Source organism: Panthera tigris, chromosome B3 (genome assembly GCF_018350195.1).
Source record: "Panthera tigris isolate Pti1 chromosome B3, P.tigris_Pti1_mat1.1, whole genome shotgun sequence".
Lineage (NCBI taxonomy): Eukaryota > Metazoa > Chordata > Mammalia > Carnivora > Felidae > Panthera > Panthera tigris.
In genome coordinates this window covers 52,250,827-52,278,396 of record NC_056665.1, presented here as the reverse complement: position 1 = coordinate 52,278,396, position 27,570 = coordinate 52,250,827, and the positions used below count along the sequence as shown (strand labels likewise).

The window sequence follows — 27,570 nt, the reverse complement described above, 5'->3', positions numbered from 1 at the left end:
GCATTTATTTTTATTTTTTTATTTTTTTAAATTATTTCTATTATTGTTTTAATGTTTGTTTATTTTTGAGGGAGAGAGCGCAAGCAGGGGAGGGGCAGGGAAAGAGGGAGACACAGAATCAGAAGCAGGCTCCACAGGCTCTGAGCTGCCAGTACAGAGCCAGATGCAGGGCTCCAACTCAGGAACCATGAGATCATGACGTGAGCCACAGTCAGATGCATAACTGACTGAACCACCCAGGCACCGCTGCACTTATTTTTAAAAGTTGAATGATCTTAAACTCTTAGATCTGGAAGGATTTTAAGAGTCATTTGTTAACCCTTACAGTTACTCATTGTAAAAGAAAAGTGGATCATATTTGAGGAATGGATGTACATGAATAATGGAGTTGGTTGACCTGTCTAAAATTCCTTAGGATATCACCATCTGCAACTAAAGCCTTTATGAAGACTGCTTCCCACACATCTCTTTCCTAAATTCCAAATATACTTTCCTAACCTATTTTCCTTACTCTAAAGTCTTTTTGGTAATATCTTCCAGTACTGTCTGCTCTTGAGTGTCTTGGTTTTAAAATTTAATTAAAATAGTGACAATAGTTAGATACTTTTGAATTTTAAAAAGTGGGAGAAGGGGGTGCCTGGATGGCTCAGTCCATTAGGCATCCGACTCTTGATTTCGGCTCAGGTCATGATCTCATAATTTGTGAGTTTGAGCCCTGCGTCAGGATCCATGCTGGCAGAACAGAGCCTGCTTGGGATTCTCTCTCTCCCTCTCTTTGCCCCTCCCATGCTTGCTCTCTCTCTCTCTCTCTCTCTCTCTCTCAAAATAAATAAATAAACTTGAAAAATTAAAAAAAAAAATTTAAAAAGGGAAAATGAAATAAAGAACAAGGCAGAAATGAATACTACTCTAGTGTTTTTACTGTATTAATAAAATTTATAATTTGCAACTAAAATATTTTTGCATCTATTCCTGTGATTTATGATGTTTTGGGAATACATGTTTTCATGAAACATTTCTATTTTATTACAAGAAAATAGGAAATAAAAATTTGCTTTATTTGGTGACTTTTCAGGAAAACATTTATTAGTATGGTCATTTCACTTTAACTTTTTCTCTGTTACACAACAACACTGGCCCATGTTTGACTTCATTATTTACTTTTTTCATTGTTTAATCTATCTGTTCTGGTTTTTCAAGTCCCTTTCCTGAAATATTTTACTTTGTTTTTGTGCTTATCTGGCATGATTCAGCTTTCATATATTTCCTTCCTACTTGTAACATTGTTCATCTTGGCAGTGATGAGAGCACATTGCTATTTTTTTCCAAGGTTGAGTTCAATAGGGTTTCCTTAAGGTAATAGATTATTAGAGCTAGGAGAGACCAGAGACTATTGAGGCCTGTGGTTAAACTGAACAGGCTTCATCCTCTTGCCACTTGTCCTCTGTTGGTAATGGCTGCCCAAGGACTGAGGCCGAGTCTGCGTTCCCTGGGGAAAAGGCTGTTTGATTTGCTGTGTCCGTTGTGGATGGGTCCATTGTCAGAACTGGGACCATATTTTAGTTATTCTTCATGTACCCAAGCAAATTGAGACTTGCTCATAGTCACAGAGCTCTTAAGTCCATAGATCTACAGACTTCCAGTTCAGTGCTAGGAGCTAAGTGCTAGGTGTTTTCTCCTTAAGAATTCTGGTATTCTGGATTCTTTGTTGTCGTTTTTCTTCCTTGAGTAATAATTGAATTCTATCTGCTATTTAAGTTTGTTCTAGTTTGTTATATCTTCAGGAAAGATTGAGAAATACTCATCAGACAGTCTAAAGGTAGGATTTTCCTTATGCTAGCAGAGCAAAGGGACTTGAGTTACATAGTCTACCTAAAATTGAGAATTTTCTTTTCATTTGTTTTTAAGACTGAAGGCTTTTCCATTAAAATTTTAAAACTTGCTACTGTATTATCCCCATTCTAATCCAACCAGACCCACCTTCTCCCAAAAGGGAGAAAAGTAGAATTTTCTTTCGAAAGAATGAATTTTATTTGAAGATCAGTTGTTGGTTCAAAACAAAATCTGGTCAGGAAGGATTAAAACACTAGTAGAATGAGACAGAATAGGGAGATACTTTAAGAACTTTTTATTTTAGACATTTGTCTACTGAATTGCTTGCCATTTTGACCAAGGTAGTGTGTTATTTTGCAGTTACAAATACAAATAACAGTAAACAACACAAATAACAATAGTAGCTATATACTGTATATACATTAGTACTTTTTTAATGGTCATTGATTTGGAAAATCTTCATATAAAAAATATTTTCCACATCTTGTGGGTTTATTTTGGTGATCTAGATTAGTTCTGGTAATCCCTTAGAGCACTTCCTCCCATATTTTACCAAAATCTTACATTTTTACAGTCTCTAAAATGCTGGGATAGCACTCATACAAAATATTTTGATGCCTTATTAACTGTTAATCAGCAGATGTGCAAGTATTGCCAGCAACCATCACATACATCTTCATCTAGGCACATTTTGTTGAAAATAGTTGATTTCTCCCAGGATAGTTTCCTCATTTGGAAGTATATTTTTCCATATAAACATGTTTTCAGTTTAACAGCAATTTGCTTCTTAATCTTTATCGTGGCACAATTGTTGATATATAGCACTGCTAGAGGATAGAGTTCTGCGTACCCGTGGTTGGAAAAAGGGAGTGAAGAAAGAGACGTCCCAGTGATGGGTTCTTTTCGATATGCCACTCAGGCGATACTCTGATGGAAGGTGGCAGGAGAGGCCAAGGGAGAATCAGATTTAGTTTTGCTGTATGTCCAACTTTGCTGGTCACTACTTTTGAAAATTGAGAGAGAATAACAGTGTAACAAAAGAAAATTAAAAGTATTAAGTATGTACCTACATTTAACATTAAATCTACAATTGAGTATTACAGTTTCTGTGCCCTGTTTGTGCCATCTTTGATTCTTGTGATGTCTTAAATTGCCATTTGAGAAGCATTTATAAAGCAGGGAGAAAAACAAGTATGTAATAGACACTTAATAAATGCATACAAATATATATTTATTTAAAAATGTGGAAATTGGTAAGGTTGAAAAAGGAGAACTTTTCAGAATGAAGGGAAAAAAGAATCTGATCTGAAGCCCAGGAAATTCAGAAGGGATGAAACTGAAGAAAGATGTAACCATTCACCTTTTGTTCACTGCATGAAATTCAGATTGCTCTCAGCATGATTCCTTTTAGACCTAGCCTCGTTTATTTTAGGGTTTTGTATATAGTTCAATGCTTACTAACTCTGTCGATTAAGAAAATTCTTGAAAGAGGAACAATGAGTCATAGTGATACTTCCCTTTGGGAGAGAAAGAAAGAAAGCCCTCAGATTGGTCTCTCCATTATATACTTGGAATGGATTCAGCATTTTGATTGATGGCTGAGCACTGTTAAGCTTCCCCTAGCTACCTCATATCATATTTGGTTCTGTCCACAGTATGACTGGTAGAAGACTCTGGGTTAACCAGCAAAGATAAAGAGCTCTGTAACCTTATTACCCTAAGAGACTTGTTCATATGATGTCATTTCTATTTTAAGATTTTTGACTTTACAACAATTTTTAGAAAAGCTCCAGCATTTCCTAGCCTATCCAGTTTATTAAATAAACAAACCAAGGAAAAGGAGAAGACTGAAAAATATTTGGTCCTGAGGAACTGAGTATGCTAAGGGTGTGGCTGTTTTGGCATTCATCAGTGGTGTGCACAGAGTGGGTTCCTCTCTGACTTGGCCTTTTATCCCTGATGCCACAACACCACCAAGAAGAATGAAAAGAGAGGAGGTAGGCTAGGACTGGGAGCTGGTTTGGCTGCTTTGAACCAGAGAAGGAAATAGGGTACATGGGAGCCACAGAGTCTCTCAGTAATCTTATTGAAAGATTGTTTTTGGGGGCACCTGGGTGGCTCAGTCGGTTAAGCGTCCGACTTCGGCTCAGGTCACGATCTCACGGTGTGTGAGTTCGAGCCCCGCGTCGGGCTCTGTGCTGACTGCTCAGAGCCTGGAGCCTGTTTCAGATTCTGTGTCTCCCTCTCTCTCTGACCCTCCCCCGTTCATGCTCTGTCTTTCTCTGTCTCAAAAATAAATAAACGTTAAAAAAAAAAAAAAAAAAAGATTGTTTTTGAAGTGTTGTGAGTAACCTGTGAAGTATTTTCTTGTAATAGTCACAAATTATCTGGCTGCTTTCTACTTTGAGGATGCCCTCAGTGATCTTCCAATTAAATCTCTTCTTTTTTCTGGCCCTAACAAGTATATCTGGGATGCCTCCAGACTTCAGATTTTATTTTCTTTCTTTGTGCTTTTGGGATCTATAGATCTCATTTTAAAAAATTCGAGGTGGCATTGGTAGCAGTGGCAGGAAATATGGGGCTACTTAGCTAATCTCATATGTGGGTTGGTTCATTTCCGTGGAATTTTTACACAGAATAATCAACCACCATTTTCTTAAGTTTCTGTGTGCAAAGCAACTACCTCTCTCCAAGGTGTGTTCATCTAGGTCAACAGTAGCATCCCAAGAACGCTACAAAATTATTTAAATGTACTGTCTTTTAGGCTTCATTGTATAGAAGATATAGTGAACAGAAGGATGAATTTAGCATCCATTTTTCCCTTTAAAAAAAGCCTTATTTGCTATAAAAGTAATACATATTATATACAACTAAAATAAAATGGTTTTTACTTTTTAGAAGGTAAATACTGTGTGCATAGTGCTTTGGATGCAGTGGACAGGAAGTACATGTTTGGGTTATAATTAGTATTATCTAGAATTCATAAGCTCATAAAAGGGAAATGATCTTATGAGACTCTTAAACTCTCTTGCAGTTGAAGATTCTGCTGCACACTGTCCCTGACAAACATTCATACTTAGCCTCTGATTTAATAATGCCAAGAAAAATAGATGACTTTCTTTACTCCAGTCTTCTCCATCAAAGAGACTGTTCCTCAAAACAGCAGAGATGAAACTCAAGTCTAATAATAAATGAGAGAGCATTTTAGATACTTTAAATGTTAAAATCTCCAGGTGGAATTAAGTTACTTTAAAATTGTTTCCGAATTTATTCTGAAGCCAGGTTCAAACAAAAAAGAAAATGCAATGTTGATTTTATTTTATTTTTTTTTAAGTAGGCTTCACACCCAGCATGGAACCCAACATGAGGCTTGAACTCATGACCCTGAGATCAAGACCTGACCTGAGATCAAGAGTCGGATACTTAACTGACTGAGCCACCCAGGCACTCTAATTTGAGTATTTTTTTAACCAAAGCAAGTTGAAGTAGATACTTATGAATTATTGTATGATGAGCCATATCCAGTTCCAATGATTACATGGGTATATATCTAGAGGGAATATTTTGATCCTAACTACTATTATCTGCTATGTATCAACATTGAAATACTTTTATTTAAAAATAAACACATGTAAGGACTAGAAGTTTTCTTTAGCATGAAAGGATAATGAGACTATCAGTCAGTAGTCAATATCTGAACTGAGAAGACAAAGCTAAACAATACTTACTATGATGAGGGAAAACTTTGTTGGCTAGGTATAGTCTATCTGAGCAGATGAGACCAATCTTTTATTTATATAGGGTTTTTGGGAAGTGTGGAATTTCAGGCCTGGCAAACTTTTCCCAGGCCATAATGACATCATCTGTAGAGGCATGATTTGGTTGGCATTCAGGAGTGTTTACTAGAAGAGTGAGTCTCTTTCTGATTGGCTGACGTTCAGAAGTGAGAGACTGATGGTGATTGATTGGCTTACAAAGGCAAATTGTTTTTTGGTTTTGTTTTTTATGACTGCTTGTTACCATGGCTAAAGAAAAATCAATCTGTTCTATGTGGGGACTTTAATTCTCAACATCAGATACATAGTTACTTGCACAAAGCAGGTGTATATTGAAATATTTTGAGGTATAGCTTAGAGTAAAGGAAGAAAATTTTAAGTGGACAGCTTAATAAATTTTATTTATGTATATATACTTGCATATATATCACCCACTTTAAGATATAGCATTTTCATCACCTCAGAATGTTTTCCAGTGTCCCTACCTAACCTATATCCCCCAGTAGCTGTTCTGATTTCCATCCCCATCGATTAGTTTTGCCTGTTCTTGAATTTCATATACATAAAAGCACACAGTATATATTATTTCATGTCCAGTTTTTTATATTCCTTTTGACATATTACATGTGAGAGTCATTCATGTGTTTGCACATGTCCAGTACTTTATTACTGTGTAGTATTCTGTTTGTGACTGTACCATAATTCATTTGTATACACAAATAGTAATGGACATTTGCATCATTTCCAGTTTGGGAATATTATGAATAAAGCTGCACTGAACATGTTTGTACATCTTATTTTATTAACAAACACTGATGTCTCTTGGGCATATGAAATTGCTATATCATTATGATCTGAGTATGTTTAGTTCTAGTAGATACTGCCAAATTGTTTTCTGAAGTGGTTGAATTGATTTGCATTCCACTAGCAATTTATGAGAGTTTCAGTTGCTTCACGTCCTTGTCAACACTTGGTATTGTCATCATTTTTATTTTAGCCATGCTGGAGGGGTGTGTGTGTGTGTATTTATTTGTCTAAAAATTTTTTTTAGTGTTTATTCATTTTTCAAAGACAGAGAGACAGAGTGTGAGTGGGGAAGGCCAGAGAGAGGGAGACACAGAATCTGAAGCAGGCTCTGGGCTCTGAGCTGTCAGCACAGAGCCCACCATGGGGCTTGAACTCATGGACCATGAGATCATGACCTGAGCTGCAGTCAGACGCTTAACTGACTGAGCCACCCAGGTGCTCCTATATTTATTTTTAAAAAGACAAATTCTGGGGGCACCCGGCTAGCTCAGTTGGAGGAAAATGCAACTCTTGATCTCAGGATCATGAGTTTGAGCCCCACGTTGGGTGTAGAGATTACTTAAGTAAATAAAACTTTAAAAAAAAAAAAAAGCAAATTTTGAAGAAAACAAACCTAGGCTTAGCAATTTAACATGAGAAACTTAAGAATATGGAGTTACCCATGTTAATCGAGGTTTAAGCTTCCTATTAATTCTTAGTGTAAAGAAGAAATAAACATTCTTGATTTTTTTAATTTCTTAAATAGCTTCCTAATTTAGAAAAATCTGATCTAGGAAGAATCATCCTAAAACAAAGTTACTATCGTATAGAGTTAAGAAGTTAGTTTCAATAATCTTGGATGACTCCAGGTTAATGTAAATGACTTTCATAAGTTTACTGTTAGCCTTGAAAATAATTATGTTGAGTATTTTTTAGTACTTAGCATGTGCCACAACCTGTTCTCTGTTGATGATGCAGTAGTGAACAAAAAGTCCTTGCTTGAATAGAATTTAGATTTTGGTGACAGTACAGACAATGAATCAATAAATATGTAATGTCAGGTAATGATATAGAGGGAAATATGGGGTAAGAAGAGATTGCCTAGTGCAGCATTATGGGAGCCTGTGGGGTTTGAGCAGAGGAGGGGCAGAGAGAGAGGGAGAGACACAGAATCTGAAGCAGGCTCCAGGCTTAGCTGTCAGCACAGAGCCTGATGTGGGGCTTGAACTCACGAGCCATGAAATCATGACTTGAGCTGAAATTGGACGCTTAACTGACTGAGCAGGTTATTTAGTTGTATCAAGGAAGACTGTTGTAAGCAGAAGGAGCATTAAGTGCAAAGGCCCTGAGGTAGACATGTGCCCAGTTTGTTGGACGAAGAACAAGAACATCAAGTGCTGTGAGCAAGGGATAGAATGGTTGGAGATGAGTTGGGGCTTGCAGGGAGATCATGTAGGGCCTTGTGGGCCACTTGGCTTTTATTCTGAGATGAGATACCATTAAAAGATTGGGAGCAGTAGAATTAATCTGATCCCACTAGTTATGTTCACACAAAAACCTGTACACGAATGTTCATCGACAGTTTATTTGTAATAGTAAAAAGTTGGAATCATTCTCGAAGTTTTTCAACATCCTAATGGTTACACTGAGGTATGTATATACCATGGAATACAATGAAAGGAATGAACTACTGATACAGAAACTTGGATGAATCTCTAGGGATTTATGTTTAATGATAAACCAACTCCTAAAGATTGCATTTTATATGATTCTATGTATATAACATTTATGAAATGAAAACGTTTTAGAAATAGAGGGCAGATCAGGAGTTTGCCAGGAGTTAGAGAAGAAGGTGGGTTTGGTCACAAAAGGGCAACAGGAGGAATGCTTGTTTTGAAACTTTTAAGTATCTTGATTGTGGTGGTGGATATACAAACCTACAAGGTGATAAAATTATATGGACCCCCCCCCCCCCGCCACACACACACACACACACACATGAGTACCAGTAAAACTGGGGAAATCAGAATAAGATCAGCAGACTATATAAATGTCAATGTGCTCATTGTTGTATACATTAGTTGGGCAAAATGTTATCACTGAGGGCAACTGGAAAAAGTGTACAAGAGATCTCTGTACTATTTTACTATTTCTTACGGCTCACCTGTGAATCTATAATTATCTCAATAAAAAACTTCGGTTAAAAAGGACAAGATCGTTCTGGCACCTTTGCAGAAGATAGACTATAGGCTGTATGGCCATTAGAGTGGGAGCATGGTTCCCAGTTAGGCTGTTGCAGTAGGCCAGGTAAGAAGTGATGACTTGAACCAGAATGGAGGCAGTGAGGATAGTATGACATAATACTTTAAAGTTAGAACCAAGAGGATTTGCTTGATGAATCAGATGTGGAATGTAAGAGTAGTCACAGTAAACACCCAAGATTTTTGGCCCAACCAACTGGAAGAATGGAGTTGTTGTTTATTAAATGGTGAAAAATACAGTAAGAGCAAGTACAGGGAAGAAAATTAGGAGTCTGTTTTGTACATTTATGTTTGAGATACCTGGTAGTCATCCAAGTAGAGCTGTTATATAGCCTGTCTGGCATTCAGGATTCAATCAGGAGGTCCAGATTGAGAATATAAATCCAAGAATTGTCAATGTGTGAAATCACCTGGGGATTGAGTATAAAGAGAGGCTGTCCAAAGAACTAAGTCCTGGGGATACTCCAACACTTAAAGATAGGAAAAATGAGGAAGAACCATCAGAGGAGAATGAGATGGCATAGCCAAAGAAGTAAAGAAATAAAGGAGGACCAAGAGAAAATAATGTCCCCAGGGCCAACTGAGGAAAGTGTTTTAAGACAAAAGGAGTGATCTATTGACAAATGCCAACAGGTCCCATAAGATGCAGGGTAAGAATTTACAATTGGATTTGACATTGTGCAGGTTACTGCTAACCAGATCAGTTTGGGTGGGGTGAATGCTGGGGACAAAAACTAGATTGGAGAAGGTTTGAGACAATAAGAGGGAGAGGGCTAGGGACACTGAAATTTTCTTTCAAGAAGTTTTCTGTAAAGAGGAACCAAGAAATAGGGTAGTGTCTGGAAGGGGTTATGAAGTCACTTTGGTGGATATATTACAGCCTGTATGCTCATGGGCATGATCCAGGAAAGAAAGGTCACAGTTACTGGAGCAGTCATCTATAGAGAAGCAGGGATGGGATGTGGTCACAAGAGATGAGATTGACTTTAGATAAGCGTATGGACAGTTCATCTGTAGAAGCAAAAGGGAAGGTACAGTATATGGATATAGATGTAGGTAGGGTGGTAGGTGTAGCAGTGGAAGCTTAGATGTCTGCCCTCTTACGATTGTTTCTATAAATCTCAGTGAAATATTAAGATTGAGTCTTTGAGAGTGAATGATAAATATTAAAGGTTTGAGGGAAAAGAGGCAAATAGTCATGTAAGAGAGCAGGAGAGTGACTGGACTAGGGACATGCTAAGGATTGCTAGGCATGTTAGTGGTGATAAATTTTAATTTTTTTTTAACGTTTTATTTATTTTTGAGACACAGACAGAGCATGAACAGGGGAGGGTCAGAGAGAGGGAGACACAGAATCTGAAACAGGCTCCAGGCTCTGAGCTGTCAGCACAGAGCCTGACGCGGGGCTCGAACTCATGGACCGCGAGATCATGACCTGAGCCGAAGTCGGCCGCTTAACCGACTGAGCCACCCAGGTGCCCCATTGGTGATAAATTTTAAATATGACCAGTCAGTATGTATGTTTTTCTCCCACTTGCTCTGCCACCCGGGTGCAGGGGAGGAGTAGGAAGAGAGTTTTAACCAGGTTTGGGGTTTTGCCAGAGGAGTTCAGAGACAGGTAGGCTCAAGGTTGTTAAAAGTTGTGGAGGGGTATAATTATTGGTAATGAGAAGGACTAGGTTACAACCATGGGGATGTCAGTCTGAGGCAGGGCGAAGACTGCACCATCAGAAGAGAGAAGGTCGAGGAACTCAGAGTCGAGGTGTTGGAAGGGTCAGCTGTGTGGATCTTAAAATCGCTGGTTGCTGGGTGCCAAATTCATGACCATCTCTTCTTTAGCAGTTTGACTCTAAGCATGGAAAATATTGGAAAGGAAATAAGCTAGGGTAATTGTATAATGTTTTTTTAAGAATCATGACAAATTATTTGCTTCTTTCATTTTTTAGATTTAGCTCTTTGCAGAAGATGATACCAGAAATGGTATTAACCAAAACACGTGCTTTGGTTTAGTATACAAATATGTTAAAGACTGTAGCCAACAGTTGTTTTATTTAGTAATTTGTAGTTGGCTTATTTATGTTATTTGTTCAGTTCATTGGTGGATAGTCAAAAATTTGTCCAAAAATTATTCAACAGTTGTCATATTAGAGCAGTTCACAATGTGGATCTCAAACCATCCTGAAAATACTAGCCAAGAAACTTTGTTTTAAAACCAGACTGAGAAATAGAGGTGACATAGAGCCATATTAAACTCTTCAGAAAAAAACAGGTATGGAACAAAAAATTAATACTAAGTATTAACTGAAAATAACATGGGAGTCGTTCCTGAGTACATCTCTCTCTCTTTTTTTTTTTTTTAAAGAATAACTACTTTTAGGGTGCCTCGGTGGCTCTGTCGGTTAAGCACCGACTTTGGCTCAGGTCATGATCTTGAGGTTCGTGAGTTTGAGCCCTGCGTCGGGTTCTGTGCTGACAGCTTGGAGCCTGGAGCCTGCTTCGGATTCTGTGTCTCCCTCTCTCGCTGCTCCTTACCCACTCATGCTTTGTCTCTCTCTGTCTCTCAAAAGTAAATAAACATTAAAGAATACTGGTTTTTGTTTTTTTTTTTTTAATGTTCATTTATTTATTTTGAGAGAGAGAGAGCACACGCACAAGCTGGGGAGGAGCAGGGAAGGAGGGAGAGAGAGAATCCCAAGCAGACTCCACACTGTCAGTGCAGAGCCTGATGCAGGGCTCCATCTCATGAACTGTGAGAGTGATCATGACCTGAGCTGAAATCAAGTCGGATGTTTAAACAACTGAGCCACCCAGGTGCTCCTCCCTTTGTATATCTTGTCCTTAACTCTGATAACGAATCTGTGAAAAGTCCTTTTAGTTTGCTTACAAAATATGTCACACATTTATCCACTTCTCTCCATCTCCACAGCTACAACCCTACAACCATTGCTTCTCACCTAAATAGTAGAGGCCTAGAGTGGGAGAGCTGCTAGGGACCTTTTGGTCCTGACTCAAAAGTCACCTTTCAGAATGGTCTTTTTTTTTTTTTTTTTAAGTTTATTCATTTTTGAGAGAGAGAGAGAAAGAGCACAAGCAGGAGAGGGCCAGAGAAGGGGGGAGGGAGGGAGAGAGAGAGAGAGAGAGAGAGAGAGAGAAAGAGAAAGAATCACAAGCAGACATCACACTCCACACTGAGCCTGATGCAGGGCTCGATTCCACGACCCTGGGATCGTGACCTGAGCCAAAATCGAGTCACGCTTAGCCAGCTGAGCCACCCAAGCATCCCTAGAACAGTCTTTCTGAACCATTTGAAAGTAACCTTCCTGACCCTCGTCTCACCCATAGCATTGTCCTTGGTTTTTAACTTGTAGTATCTATTGTATCTGATATTATGTTGTTCCTTTGTCATTTTTTGTCTGTGTGCCACCTTCCAAGTAAATTAGAGCAAGGAACTTATCTGTGTTGTATATTGTGAATGCCTGTTGTTTGGAACAAGTCAATTCCAGGTACAGGGATGCTCAAAAGTATTTGTTGAATGAACAGCAAATGTATTGAAAAACAAATATTCATATGGGATCTTGAGAGAAAAATTTCTGATCTGGTAGGTAACCTAGTTCAGTATCCAGGGGTCCTAGAAGAAGCCACTGAGGAAAAAATGCACAGTCTTGAGCCTGGTACATCTGAAGAGTGAGGCTTGGTGCCTCCTGAGGAGGAAACTCGTTTCTTTACCCAAAAGGAAATTTAAAAAAAATTACTTCTAATTTATTTATTTTTTTAGTTTGTTTATTTTGAGAGCATGAGCAGGCGAGGGGCAAAGAGAGAAGGAGAGAGAATCCGAAGCAGGCTCTGCACCATCAGCTTAGAGTCCGATGCAGGGCTCAAACCCATAAACTGTGAGATCGTGACCTGAGCCAAAATCAAGAGTTGGAAGCCTAACTGACTGAGCCACCCAGGTGCCCCCTCCCCAATTTTTAAAAAATATTTAATTATTATTATTTTTTAAAGTAGGCTCCATGCCCAACGTGGGGCTTGAACTCATGACCCTGAGATCAAGAGTCACATGCTCTACCAACTGAGCCAGCCAGGCACCCCAAGAAAATCAAATTTTCAGAGCTCTGATGACTGACAGTCTGATGTGTTTTGTTTTGTTTTGTTTTAACTGGGGTAATTAGACTGTGGAGAACTTTGAATAACAAGCCAAAATGGGTTGACATGAGGAAAGAGAAGGTGAATAATAGAGGCTCCATAGGATTAGCAGAAGTATCAAAGACTAATTATCAGTGCTTTTTTAATTGCAATAAGGGGAATAGAGTTAGGGAGAAGGACACTAGATATCTGGGGGGAGGAAGGGGGAACTACCAAAAATGGGAAAGAGAGCCTGATGTATGATCCAATTCAGTCAAATTTGACTTAACTACATGCACCAGGTACTGTCCCTGGTGATGGCAAACCAGTAAGGAGGGAGATATAGGAGAGAATGTCTGCTCTTTAAGGGTCTTATTGTGTCTAGCAAGGGAGACAGACAAATGATGACTTCTAATATGGGGTCATTGTTGGTTTGACATGAGATAGATATCTTTAGGAGTTACTGGCCAGCCAGTCCATGTGTAAGATTTCACATGGTGATCCTCAGCTTTGCTTTTGTAGAAACCTGATTCCAGTAGGTGCCTAATATCTTAAAAAGTGACCCATGCTGGGGCGCCTGGGTGGCTCAGTCGGTTAGGCGTCCGACTTTGGCTCGGGTCATGATCTCACGGTTCGTGGGTTTGAGCCCCACATCGGGCTCTGTGCTGACAGCTCAGAGCCCGGAGCCTGTTTCAGATTCTGTGTCTCCCTCTCTCTATGCCTCTCCCCAACTCATGTTCTGTCTCCCTCTGTCTCAAAAATAAATAAACATTTAAAAAAATTTAAAAAAAAGTGACCCATGCTAACCATGCACATACAAGAGTGGTGCATAAGCCAAAATATCAGTTTATTAATTTACAATGAGGAAAGCTATGTGAACAGCCAAGTTTTAATTAGAAGATTACTTAGCATGGAGAAGAATAAAGGGAAGTAATGGGGTGATGTAAATGTCAAGTGACATCAAGCTTTGGTTGTCTGATGCTTCTCCATACCAGGACTGTACCTGCAGTGGGAGCTAGTCACTTTGCTGGTCAGGACACCATGCCTCCCTTGTGATTAATGAACATGGCCACAATTGTTTGATGAACTGCATTTTCTTACATCTGCATGCTTACTGCCTTCTTTAGTTATGTTACTGCCATTCTGTAGTAATTTATTCTATCTGCTTCTTTGGGAGACAATCTCTTACCATTGTATGTTGATGTTGATCAGCTATACCCTTAAGTTTTGAAGATACTGAGGTATAATCTGTGGTTATAATGGAGGTATATACAAGGATAGTGGCAACATAAATAAGGAAACCATTAATACCAACAGTTAGCAAGGATGAACAATTTGAATTGTCATGCACTGAATCTTCTAGGAATATAAATTGATACAACCACTTTGAAAACAGTTTAACATTACCTAGGACAGTTGAGTATTACCATACCCTTTCCCTAGCAATTTCATTCCTAGGTTTCAATAACTTGGAGAAACTCTTGCACATGTATACCAGGAAATAGGTAACAAGATTGTTTATAACAGAAAAATAGAAGGGGACAACTACAAGTTCAGTCAAATGTTCATTTACACAATGAAACACTCTACAAAAATGAAAATGGAAGTGCAGCTCTAAAACAGTATTCTGTGAAACAAGCAAGTCACCAAAAAATACATGCTGTATGAGTCCATTTGTATAAAATGCAAAAAAAGAACAGATCTAAAACCGTTAAGGACATGTCATGTAAGGTAAAACCAAAGAGGAAAGCAAAAGAATGGTTAATTCTTTGGTTAATAGTGGTTAAAAGAATGGTTAATTCAAAATTCAATCCAGTCGCTACTTTTTTGGGAGAAGGAGATGCAATTGGAAAGGGGAATATGCAAGTCCTTGTAATGTTCTCTTTCTGAAGCTGGATAGTGCATTCATGGGTATTCATCCTGTCATATTGTCCACAGTGTCCACTAGTGTCTTACTAGTAGGATGACTGTTAAACTTATGGCCCCTACTGGAACACCTTTGAGAGTAAAAGGAGGGGATGCTCAAAATAATTAAAATAATATTTCTTTGGAAATATTTACTAAGAAATTTGTAAGCCCCAAAGTAAATTATATTAAACCACATTAAAAACTTTTTTATAATGATTGTCTAGACATTAAAAAAATAGCATAAGCTAAATAATTACTCTTGGTATGTGTTCATATACTTTTATCAGTTTCTTAACAGTTATCTGTCTCAAATACCATGTCATTGGTATTTTTATGAAGTGAGTATTTTTTTAATGTTTATTTATTTTTGAGAGAGAGAGAGACACGGCATGAGCAGGGGAGGGGCAGAGAGAGCGGGAAACACAGAATATGAAGCAGGCTCTAGGCTCTGAGCTGTCAGCACAGAGCCTGATGCAGGGCTCTAACTCACAAACCATGAGATCATAACCTGAGGCGAAGTTGGACATTTAACCAACTGAGTTACCCAGGCACTCCTATGAAGGGAATATTTTTTCAAAATGTTCTTATTTTTTAATTTTTCCCCCTAAAATTGCCTGCCACCTTCAAGGTTGTATTTGTTGGTTAATATATTTGAAAATGCTTATACCTTCTATTGAATCTTCTCTGCAGAGTGTTTTTTTCTTTTTTTTTGAGAGAGAGAGAGAGAGAGAGAGAGAGAGAGAGTGCGTGCGTGCGTGTGTGTGTGTTTGTGTGTGTGTCTTAAGCAGGTTCCATGCTGAGCATGGAGCCCAACTTGGGGCTCAATCCCACAGCCCTGAGATCATGACCTGAGTCAAATGTTCAACCAATTGAGCCACCCAGCCACCCCAGAGTGTATTACTTTTAATTGAGAAGATATATTCTCAAGATACTTTGTGAGCTTAGTATCTTAAAGTTGGAAGTATACAGTGGAGGTTTACCAAACTTAGTAATGATAACAATGATGATAATATGTTCAAAAAAAAAAAAAAAAACACACACACTGAAAAAAATCCGGAATAATTGCTAAGCCAAGACAGATGAGATGCCAAGTAGAACAGGTATAAGCCAAACCTGTCTTGGGCAGTTACACAAAATGCCTGCAGTTTAACATCTGCATAAGCACAGTTCTGTTAATTTGCTTGTTATTGGACCCAGGTGGCTGCTAGTCAGGGCACTAGCTGACAGACCCCTGTGGTGAATGTTCCTTTCTTCTTAAGAGATGAAAACACGTAAAAGGATCCATAAACTGTTACTGGTTTGAGAAGGAAAATATATTAGTTTAGATATTAAGTTGGAGAACCCTGGGAGAGAGGAGGAGTAAAGGGAATACATCCACACTTTGAAGTACTGAGTGTTCTGCAGCCGAGTAAAATCGAGCAAAATCGCTAAGACTAAGGATTATTTCTTGTTCACATAGGAACATTTTATGAAACAAATGATCCACATTTATGGCTAGGACTTAACAAATACTTTATTTCTATTTCGCATGTTTTGTGGAATTTATTCAAAATATCTTTTCCTAAAAAAAAAAAAAAAAAAGAGGTTAGAGTGGGAGAGAGCCAAAGCATAAGAGACTCTTAAAAACTGAGAACAAACTGAGGGTTGATGGGGGGTGGGAGGGAGGGAGGGTGTTGAGGAGGGCACCTTTTGGGATGAGCACTGGGTGTTGTATGGAAACCAATTTGACAATAAATTTCATATATTGAAAAAAAAAAGTATCTTTTCCTATGGAACAGTTCTGTATCTGGAAAGAGGCTGCTTGTTGAGTTTTACCTCATTTGGGAAAGATTCACATGGTGAGGAAATGACAAAGGTCCTTTCCTATAATGAGACTTTGCTGACCACCTTTGCCAGTCAGTGGGTGACATATCCCAGCATGGTTTTAAAGAAACATTTTCAGAAAGCTGTAATTTTTCCTGTAAAAACACTTTTTCAAAAAAATCTTTTGTGCCTTTTCAAAACCTATTTTTTTCCAGTGGCAAGTGGCTACTCCTCAATGGGGAGTGTATTAATATCCCCCTTTATTAATAGTGAGTCAGACGATAATGTTCTCCTACACAATTTACAATAAAACAAATGTGTCTTAAACATATTGTGCTTAAGCAAAGTTCTCTGGTAGCAATAATTTGAAAGTCACTGATGAGAAAATTTTTATTTTGGCACACATAATGAGTTATTTCCTCCTAAAACTAAGTTATCAGAAATTCTAAATTCTATCAAATGGTTCTTTTAATACATTTGAATAAGAGGTAAGGACACTGAATGATTCATAGACCAGGGTAATGTGTGATGAATAGAGACTATATGACACATAGAAATTACATTTCACTTAATAATAGATCTAAGTAGGTGGAGATGACTTAATATTTTTAAATGTGTTTGTTTCTTCTCTCCGTAGCTTTAAGAAAAAGTAGAAATCACTCCTGACTGTACTGAATAGCAAAAATTAAGTGACTTTTCCTGTACTGCAAATCATGGCACTACCATTCCGGAAGGACTTAGAAAAGTACAAGGACCTGGATGAAGATGAGCTCCTTGGAAATCTATCAGAAGTAGAACTGAAACAACTGGAAACTGTTCTCGATGATCTTGACCCTGAGGTAGGTGCTAATGAAATAACTTTTCAAACCCTTTGAAACTAAGTAACTTATTTGAGCAGTTAGCTTTTTCATGACTTTTCTCAGATACCCCTACATTTTCTCTTTATCCAAATGAATTTTTTGCCTCTTCTTAGTTCCCTCACTTCTGCCCCCACCTCTCCACTCACATAACAATATATCCTAAACCATTTTCACCAACACCCTTATTTTCAAACATCTGAAATTTCCTGTCCTGTACGAAATCTTTTCTCTTTGGGCAGGGAGCAATGTTTTTGGTAAAATGAAGCAGATGATTAGGTCTTTGATTTATGTCAACCTCTGTGCCTCTTCAGAGCTTCTATACTATGATGGCCCTTGTGTAGAGTGTCTCTAGAAGGTTCTTTGTGACTTTAAATCTTTTTTTTTTTTTTTTTTTTTTTTTTTTGAGAGAGAGACAGAATGTGAATGGGGGATGGGCAGACAGAGAAGGAGACACAGAATCTGAAACAGGCTCCGGGCTCTGAGCTGTCAGCACGGAGCCCGATGCGGGGCTTGAACTTGGGAATGGAGAGATCATGACCTGAGCCAAAGTCAGACGCTTAACCAACTGAGCCACCCAGGCACCCCATGACCTTAAATCTAATTGTTACCATTCTAAAAGCTGCTGACCAAATTGAGTAAGTTTCTAGTCATTAGTAGAGTAGACCTAAGTAGATTCTCAGCAGTACTGCAGTCCATATGGAACAGACCTGAATATATGTATATACGTTTTAATTTGCAAAGTGGGGGGGCACCTGGGTGGCTTGGTCGGTTAAGCGTCCGACTTCGGCTCAGGTCATGATCTCACGGTCCGTGAGTTCGAGCCCCTCATCGGGCTCTGTGCTGACAGCTCAGAGCCTGTAGCCTGCTTCAGATTCTGTGTCTCCCTCTCTCTGCCCCTCCCCTGTTCATGCTCTGTCTCTGTCTCAAAAATAAATAAACGTTAAAAAAAAAAAAAAATTAAAAAAAAAATTTGCAAAGTGGGTGTTATTTGTCTTATAAATTACACAAGGCTAAGGTAGAGTCCCTTAACACCTGAATCGTTATTCTCTGGTATGTACAGGGTGGGGGGTGGGCGGGGAGTCCTTGAGGGGAGACCCCTAAGGTTATGGCTACTTACCCTGAAGGTGTAAGGGTCATTTGCTAGGTTTCTTCTCTTTACTACATGCTTCTTTATGCTGAGACATTGATTTTTAGTGTCTTTTAAGAATTGATATAGAGTTTGTTTTATAAAATTATTCTTGTTACTACAACACATTTATTTCCTGCTGGAATGTTTTTGAATTTTTATTGAAAATTCTCCTTTTTTCAGCATTACTTCAGCACTTCATTAATGTGTCTATGCCGTAGATCAAAACCCTTAACTGTAATTGTTATCACAAGGAAAAGTTTGTGGTACTCATAAGTCCGGGGGTAACCGAGGATAACAGTGCTGTTTTGATCCTGTCACAGCAGTCTCTTCTACAAACAGTTCAACCTATTTAGACCTGTTTCAATCAAGTGGTTGTAGAACTGGCAGGAGCCTAAGAGCTCATCTAGTCCAGAGTTCCTTAACCTTGACACTACTGACATTTGAAGCTGGATAATTCTTTGCTGTGGGGGCTGTCCCGTGCATTGTTAAGTTGTTCAGCATTATGGCCTCTACTCACTACATGCCAATAGCACATCCCCCTGTTTACAAATGTACCTGGGATTTTTTTTTTTTTTTAATTAGCTCTGGTAAGATTACAGACATGGAGGAAAAAAGAGTGTATTTCTTATAGTCCTCAAGAGGGAACATGAGAAAACACCTGGTTTCGTCAGAAAGCAGAAGCAGCAAGGAGCAAGTATGGCCCAGAACCATTCTTGTGGTTTCCGAGGGAAGAAATGGGTGAGACAGGATTGGCAAGTTTGAGCAAATTTAGGATTGGATAATTTGAGTAATTTCAGTGGTCTCTGGGCCACAGGAGTAGTCTCCAGTTGTCCAGTTACCTGGTCCTGGGTGATTTAGGGCAGGAGCAATAATGGTTTGCTGGGTGAGAGATAAAGGAGGTGGTTGGGATATGGGCTCCAGATTAGTTGGTTTTCATTTGGAAAGCCCACTGCTGGGTGGAGGGCCGAGGAAGTTGTTTGCTATCCTTAGGAATTAGCCAGCTCCCAAGATGGCAAAGCATCATAAAATACAGAAAATAGAAAACATGATTAATGCTTCCTCCCCTTAGTCATGGCAACCAAAAATGTTTGCAGACATTGCCACTTGTCCCCTGTGGGAGCACCTTGGTTGAGAAACATTGATCTAGCACTTGCCCTGTGTTTTATAGATAGAAAACAAAAGTTAGGTGACTTGATTCAGTTACTACAATTAAGGAAAGAACTGAGACTGGATCCCTCACTGCCTGATGGCTCCCTGGCAGAGTCTAGTGACCTTTCTGCTAAACTGCAGTGAGTCCCCTATTAATACTTGCACTATGCTATACATGTGAAAACTGATGGTTTCTATTTTCTTACTTGCAAAACCATGAGGCCTGCTTCGTTTATGGGGAGGTTTGAGTTCAAACCTCTGGGTGTATTTTGCCAGTTCCTCAACCCCAGTTGAAACTCCCCCAACCTCAGATACTGTTAGTTGAGACTGGAAGAACGATGTTTATTGACAGCATGCCGCTTGTGGGTAAAGTTTTGGGCAAGAGTGCCAGTGAAAGATGAGGTATGAAAAGAGTGCAAGAGTAGTAGTGTCCACTTCTGGCAGAGAAAAGCCACTGTAACTTATAAATCTCAGAAGATAAGAGAAGGGCAGATAGAGGTTGTATATGGTTCCTTGTTACATTTTGGAGGGCTGTTTTACTTTCCATATGCTGCATTCAGTATATTTATTTGCCAACCTACTGCATTTTCTCAAAACATCTATCTCTACAAGACAGCCAGCCAGCCTAGGCAAAAGCTAATTTTTTTTTTTAATTATTTCCAAGGCTTGGAGTATATATCATTACAACAAAATTGTACTGTGAGGAAGAAACATACTTTTTAGTGGCAGTCATTTTAATGAGATCTTTACCTGTTATAAAATAATTATGATCTAGTAACTTGACTAAAGTATACTCCTAATAAAGCATGGTTGATGAGTTTATGGCCTACAAAGCCAGTTACCTGTCACTTATTTTGTGTTCAAAAATGTATTTAAGGAGCCAGGATTCCAGCTAATGTATCATTTAAAACCTATGTTTCGGGGCACCTGGGTGGCTCAATTGGTTGAGCATCCGAGGTTGGCTCAGGTCACGATCTCACTGTGAGTTTGAGCCCTGTGTTGGCTTTGTGCAGACAGCCCAGAGCCTGGAGCCTGCTTCGGAATCTGTGTCTCCCTCTTTCTCTCTGCCCCTCTCCCACCTGTGCTGTTTGTCTGTCTGTCTGTCTGTCTTTCTCTCTCTCTCTAAAAAATAAACATTAAAAAATTACAAAAAAAAACCCACCAAACAACCTATGTTTCACATGATTTTGACCTGCCAGGTGGAATAGTGCAACTCCATTACTACCCCCATGAAAGAGCAGTAGGTATTATTGATGGTGATGGGAAGTAACTTTGATTAATTTGCCTTAATGAGCATTTTTCTTTAAAAGTGTTCTCAAATCTTTATTCAGTAAATATTTGGGGAGCAACCAATAGATTCCGGTACTATGCTAGGCTTAAGGTTATAAGAGTAAGCAAAACAAATGTGGTCTTTGCCCTCATGATGCAGATTGGTAGGAGTGGGGGAGGTAGGCATTAATTAAATAATCGTACCATATTAGTATAAGAGCATATAATGGGAGGTTAAGAAAAGCCTCTTTGGGGGAATGGAGCTGCAGTCTTAAAAATGACTAGCAAAAAATGGTGGACAGAGCATTCTAGAGAAGGTCTTTGGTAGAACGAAGTGTGTGGCAGGCACAGGGAAGAAACTAGGGCTAGTGTGGCTAGAATGAGGAGGGTATGTGAGGTGAGGCTAAGGTAAGAGATAATGGAATGGGAATGAGGGATGATGTGATCCAGGGAAACCAGTCGGGAAGTTAGTATAATATTCCCTGCCAGCTTGATCATAGCTTGGACCAAAGTAATGATGTTGGAGACGGAGAGAAGTAAATAGACAAATGAGTTTTTTAGGAAGTAAAAATGGGTAGGATTCTTCATGCATAGTTCTCAATTTCCGAGTTGGTGGGTAGAAGTCTTGTTTCTTTATTATCTTCCTGTAGACAATTTTGAATTACAAAACGCATTCTTAGTGCAGGGTTAGGAACAGACCTCCTTTGTATTTCATATTTATAGATGACCTTTCTGTATAATGCATACCATTACATGAGGAGAGCACAAAGGTGAATTTTATGAAAATTATTATGGATCTCAGCAAATGGCCACAGTTGAAGTGCTGTATTTTCTAGTTATAAAATGTATATTCCCTATTATTATCTATATAAGATCTCCCTTTATAATGAAAATTATAACATCCATGAGATTCAGCATTATGGAAGGTGTTGGCAAAAGAAGGCTGGCCCTTTTGTGTGACTTACCGGGCTGCCTTCCATTTCTAAAGCAAAGGAATATCTAGGAACAGTGAGACAAGGCAGTATCACCTCTTTGCCTTTCTTTCTTCTTTTTTATTAATTTTTTTTTTTTTTTTTTTGAGAGCAAGAGAGAGCATGAACAGGGGAGGGGTAGAGAGAGAGGGAGACACAGAAACAGAAGCTCCCTCCAAGCTCTCAACTGTCAGCACAGAGCCCATCGTGGGGCTGGAACTCACAGACCAAGTGATCATGATCATGACCTGGGTTGAAGTCAGACACTTAACTGACTGAGCCACGTAGGCACCCCCTTTTTTTTTTATCAGAATTTTTTAAATGTTTATTTATTTTTGAGACAGCACAAGCAGGGTGGGGGGGCAGAGAGAGAGAGGGAGACACAGAATCTGAAGTAGTCTTCAGGCCCTGAGGTGTCAGCACAAAGCCCGAAGCGGGGCTCGAGCTCACAAACTGCAAGATCATGACCTGAGCTGAAGTCAGAGGCTTAACTGACTGAGCTACCCGGGTGCCCCACCTCTTGCCTTTCGATGAGCAAAAGGATGGAGCTCACATTGTCTAATCGCCACTTGCTATTCCTGGACTTAGTGAAAATTCAGAGTAGGAACTACAAGAGACAACGTTAATCCATTACCTTGCACCCCTTCCCCACTCTCAGTCCCTCCATGCTCTCAAAAAGATTGTACCCACATGGAACCCCAGAGATATAGCTCTTGTTAGGAGGACATCCATGTGCCGTGGTGCGTGAGTAGCAATGACGGTGGTTGCTGCAGTACATCCTAGTGCTGATGTACATCTATACATACATTGAACCTTTCACATTAATGTTCTGATATCCTACTTATGGAATGCATGTGTTTATATGAAAAAGCCTTTACCACGAAATAGAAGTCGTTATGAAGGAATATGGTGTATATATCACTTAGAATTCTTTTGTAATAGAATTATTTTCTGTATATGCTTATATGCTGAGCAGTTATTAATCATTAAGAAAACTATTTTTTATTACCATGCAGGACATTTAAAAAGTAAGGAGTGTTTCCTTCTAGTAGAACTTTCTGAAGAAAATGTTTATGTGCTTATTTTAATAATGGAAGTGAATTCTACCTAATAAAGAAAACTTTGTGTAGAACACTTTTACGTTGCTGCCCTAAAATGAAACATTTAATGCCAGTATCACATTCTGGTCTATAAGTCTTTCTTAAATGGGTGATCTGTGGAAGCATATAATGTTGGCGTTCTTGGTGGTCATAATGGCTGATTCATTCTCTTTGGCAGAATGCCCTTCTGCCTGCAGGGTTCCGGCAGAAGAACCAGACGTCAAAGTCCGCCACAGGGCCGTTTGATAGAGAACACCTCCTTTCATACCTGGAGAAGGAGGCATTGGAGCATAAGGACAGGGAAGACTATGTGCCCTACACTGGAGAAAAAAAAGGTAAACTTTGAAGTCATTATTCGATAGCATTTGATTTTTCTTTTTATAGGTAAGGTAGGTCTGGAGAAATAATGTTTTTAGAGATGCATCTGACACTGTTGACTTAGAAACTTGTCAAGTAATCTGGCACTTCATTTGCATTTTTCATCAACTTGGCCAGTAAGTTCCTTCTGAATGATTTCTGAGATTTTATTATACAGTGATTTTATATAACACTCTAGTGTGCTGAGGTAAAAATTTTAATTCACTAGTATATTTCAGAATGGAAATGATGTCAAAGCAGTGCTCTGTTCTAACTCCTGTCTTTAAGGAGAACTGTCATAAAATAATTCAGGCCATATTTTCAAAGACTCTTTTTAAAGGATACCCTACAGCCTTCCTTAGTAATTCATAGTTATAATTGTCAATGCTTCATAACCATTACTTTCAGGAGAGTTTTCTAGTCCAGGCCCCTCCCATTGCAGAGTTTGACCTGAGGTAGCCTCAGTGGAGACTGAGTATAGCCATATATTTTAAAGTTCTATATATAACACAACATGAAGTAGATTAAGCTACTCAGCTTTCAGTGCGTGTTGGCCTGCAGAGCCAGAGTCTGCTTGCACCCTTGTTGAGGAGATCATGTGTGGAATACTGGCGAATGGTGGCAGCGGTTGCAGGATCTGCAGATTACCTCTTCCAGGCACTGTTTTTACACCTGAATCCTTAGTAATCCAGACAGAAAGAAGGTTAGAGCATAGTGCTTTCTTCTAGTTAGGCTTTAGCTTTTTATTTGGGAAGGAAGCCCTTCTCAGGAATTTGGCCACAGCTCTGTCACGTGGCTACCCCTTAGTGGCAAGGGAAACTTGAAAATTCATTTTAGCATTCTAGCCTCTGTAACAGAGGAAGGCTAGTGAATGATTTTTGAGTGGGTAATTCACGAGGTCTTCATTAAACCTTTTTAAAATTATCCATCATCCCCAACTCATTTGCTCTTTCGCTAGTTTATCTAGTTCAGCCCTTTATCTCTAGTTTAGCATCATTATCTTAGCTACTTGTATTAGAGTTCTCTAGAGAAACAGAAACAGAACCAAAAGGCTCTGTGTTGGGGAGGGGGTGAGATTTATTTTAAGGTATTGGCACGTGTGATTATGGAGGCTTATTAAGTTTGAAATCTGCAGGATAGGCCGACAGCCTAGAGACCTAGGGAAGAGTTGCAGTTCAAGTCCAAGGGCAGTCTGCCAGCAGAATTCCTTCTTGCTCAGAGACGATCAGTCTTTGTTCTGTTAAGCCCTTCAGCTGATTGGATGAGGCTCACCACATATGGCTTTACTCAAAGTCCACTGATTTAAATGTCAGTCTCATTCAAAAACACCTTCACAGAAACACCCAGGATAATATTTGACCAATTATCTGGGCACCATGCCCAGCCAAATTGGCTCATAACGTTAACCATCACACTACTGTTAGAGATGGGAATGTCTTGTCCTCAAATGTTTAGGGCCAGAAAAAGGATTGAAAACCAATACATAGTTTTGAAGTATGGAGAATCACAGAGATGAACAAAAATGTCAGTTCCTTTGTGTTTATAACAGAAAAGACTACTGGTTATGCTTTCATCCAGACAGCCATACCTATAACGTCACAGTGCTTATAGCTTCAATCCTATTTATACAGGAGAGTATGACTCTATGAGAATAAACATTGGTTGATCACATTTTACTGTTATGTATGTTTTAGATAGACTCAAATGGAGGTAGAAATGGAGGGAGAGATATGAGAAGAGAGATGGCAGAAAAAAATAAGGAATTTGAGGACAAAAAGAGAAAATAAGAGATGTGAAAGAGCCGTGTTTGTCCTAAATTGACCCAGGAAGCTTCCCAGTATGCTCTTGTTTCATAATCTCCAGTTGCCTAGAGAAAGATCTTGGAGGATTAGAGGGAGTAGGAAAGAAGGTAGAGAAGAATTGTGGAAAACAAGAAAATATCAGAGGGGAGAAATGATAGAGACAAGGAATATGGGTGGCAAGGAAAAAAAAATGATGTATCTTCCTTCAGCTGGAGTGTGTAATAATTTTGTTTCTTTTTATAACTTATTTATTTATTTTTGATTTTTTTTTTATGTTTGCTTTTGAGAGAGAGAGAGAGAGAGAGAGACAGAGCATGAGTGGGGGAGGGGTAGAGAGAGAGAGACACACACCCAGAATCCGAAGCAGGCTCCAGGCTCTGAGGTGTCAGCACAGAGCCAGACACAGGCTCCAACCACAGACTGCGAGATCATGACCTGAACTGAGGCGGATGCTTAACTGACTGAGCCACCTAGGCGCCCCTATTTTATTTTTTTAAGTTTATTTATTTTATTTTGAGAGAGAGATTGTCCCAAACAGGCTTTGCGCTGTCAGCACAGAGCCGGATGTGTGACTTGAACTTACAAACCATGAGATCATGACCTGAGCGGAAACCAAGAAGAGTTGGATGCTTACCTGACTGGGCCACCCAGGTGCCCCTAAAATTGTATATTTTTTTAAAGATTTTATTATTATTTTTTTAATGTTTATTTATTTTGAGAGATTGAGCAAAGGAGGGGCAGAGAGAGGGAGACTGAGCAGCCAAAGCTTACAGTGCAGAGCCCTGTGTGGGGCTTTAACTCAAACCGTGAGATCATGACCTGAGCTGAAGTCTGATGCTCACCCAACTGAGCCACCCAGGCACCCCATTTTCTAACTTCTAAAAATTTTTATCTCATTTCTTAGACTTTGGATGGGTATGAAGTAAACAGAAGTAGTTGAGTTAAAAAGCAGGTAATTTTGCATTCATAGTCAGTTTTTATAATACATTCACTATTTTTACTGCTTCTTGTAGCTTTGTTGAATACTATTTATGGGCAGCTATGATGCAATGACTAAGACTAGCATTTTTAAAAATAATGAACTTTTTCCTGAAGCATAACATGCTTACAGAAAATGCACAAATCAGAAGGATATAGCTTGGTGGATTATATAGTGAGCACTGCCATGTAGTCGCTACCCGGCTTCTTCCCACTTTTCTCTTTGTTTTCAGAGGTAACCACCATCCTAGCTTCTTTCTATCTTTGTTTCTGCACATGTGCAAGTAAGGTGGGGGAGGAGGGAGAGGGAGGGACAGAATCCAAAGGAGGCTCCATACTCAGCATGGAGCCCACCATAGGACTCAGTCTCACAACTGTGAGATCATGACCTGAGCTGAAATCAGGAGTCGGACACTTAACTGACTGAGCCACCTAGGTGCCCAACCATCCTAGCTTCTAATACAATAAATTAGTTCTGCCTGTTTTGAAATTTATGTAAAAGGCATCATACAGGCTGAATATCTGCGTTGCCTCATTCATACAGTTTTTGTGTGGACCAGATTTGTTAATGGGTATAGTGAAATCACCATAAAAATCCTTTATGGTGTAGTCATTTTATTTTATTTTATTTTTTAAGTTTATTTAGGGAGAGACTGTGAGTGGGGGGAGGGGCAGAGAGAGAGAGAAAGAAAGAATATGAATCCCAAGCGGGCACCATGTTGTTAGCATGGAGCCCAATACGGGACTGCAACTCATAACAGTGAGATCATAAACTGAGCTGAAATCAAGAGTTGGATGCTTAACCAGCTGAGCCACCCAGGTGCCTCTGTGGTGGTGTAGTCATTTTAAAGGATCGTAAGTGTGATGTTATTACCAAACAAGGGACTTTAATTTCTGTCATGGAGGAGTGGTCCAGGACCACAGAAATGAGGTTTGAATTTCAGGAATCCATGTGATGGGAGCAAATACTACCACCCTAGACTGGGTGGGTCAAGTCTTAGAAGCCATGTTAGAGTGTCGTAGACCTGGAGAAGCACAAATTAGTCTTCAACAACTGGGAGACTTTCTTTGTAGAGCTCTACTTTGAAATACTGTAGAGCTAAAAGCCAGCTCATGTTCTCTAATCTACCCTAGGCTCTCATCCTTAAATCAGTTAGCTTTAGTTATCCTTAGTCACTAATATGCCTCCCTTTCTTTGGGTCTCATCCTCAAGATCTTGATCACTTTCTAGAAGATCCTGAGAAGAATTCATCTACATCTTATTAGCATACCTTCCAACTGAGCTAAATGTGAATCGCCTTCTTAGCTCTGAACATCCCAAAGCTTTTCTTTCTTTTTAAGGTGTATGTTTTTTTAAGATTTTTAAGATGCCTCTCCTATGACTTTTTATCCTAAATACCTAGATTGAGTCCCAAATTTCTTAATAGCTTATTTCATAGGAGATAGATTTTCAGATTGAGGATGCT

At 39.1% G+C, this 27,570-nt stretch overlaps 1 protein-coding gene and 1 non-coding gene across 2 annotated transcripts in view; one reads left to right on the top strand and one right to left on the bottom strand.

The window, feature by feature from the left end:
* TMOD3 (tropomodulin 3) overlaps nucleotides 1–27,570 on the top strand; it is a 78,947-nt gene that overhangs the window by 16,809 nt on the left and 34,568 nt on the right. Inside the window, exons 2-3 of the mRNA XM_007081854.3 lie at nucleotides 17,127–17,328; nucleotides 23,146–23,302. Coding sequence (XP_007081916.1) covers nucleotides 17,203–17,328; nucleotides 23,146–23,302 — 283 coding nt within the window. The 5' untranslated portion in view covers nucleotides 17,127–17,202. The remainder of the gene's footprint in view (nucleotides 1–17,126; nucleotides 17,329–23,145; nucleotides 23,303–27,570) is intronic.
* Nucleotides 12,668–12,740, bottom strand: TRNAK-CUU. The gene has a single exon. It is a non-coding gene; the product is annotated as a tRNA-Lys (tRNA).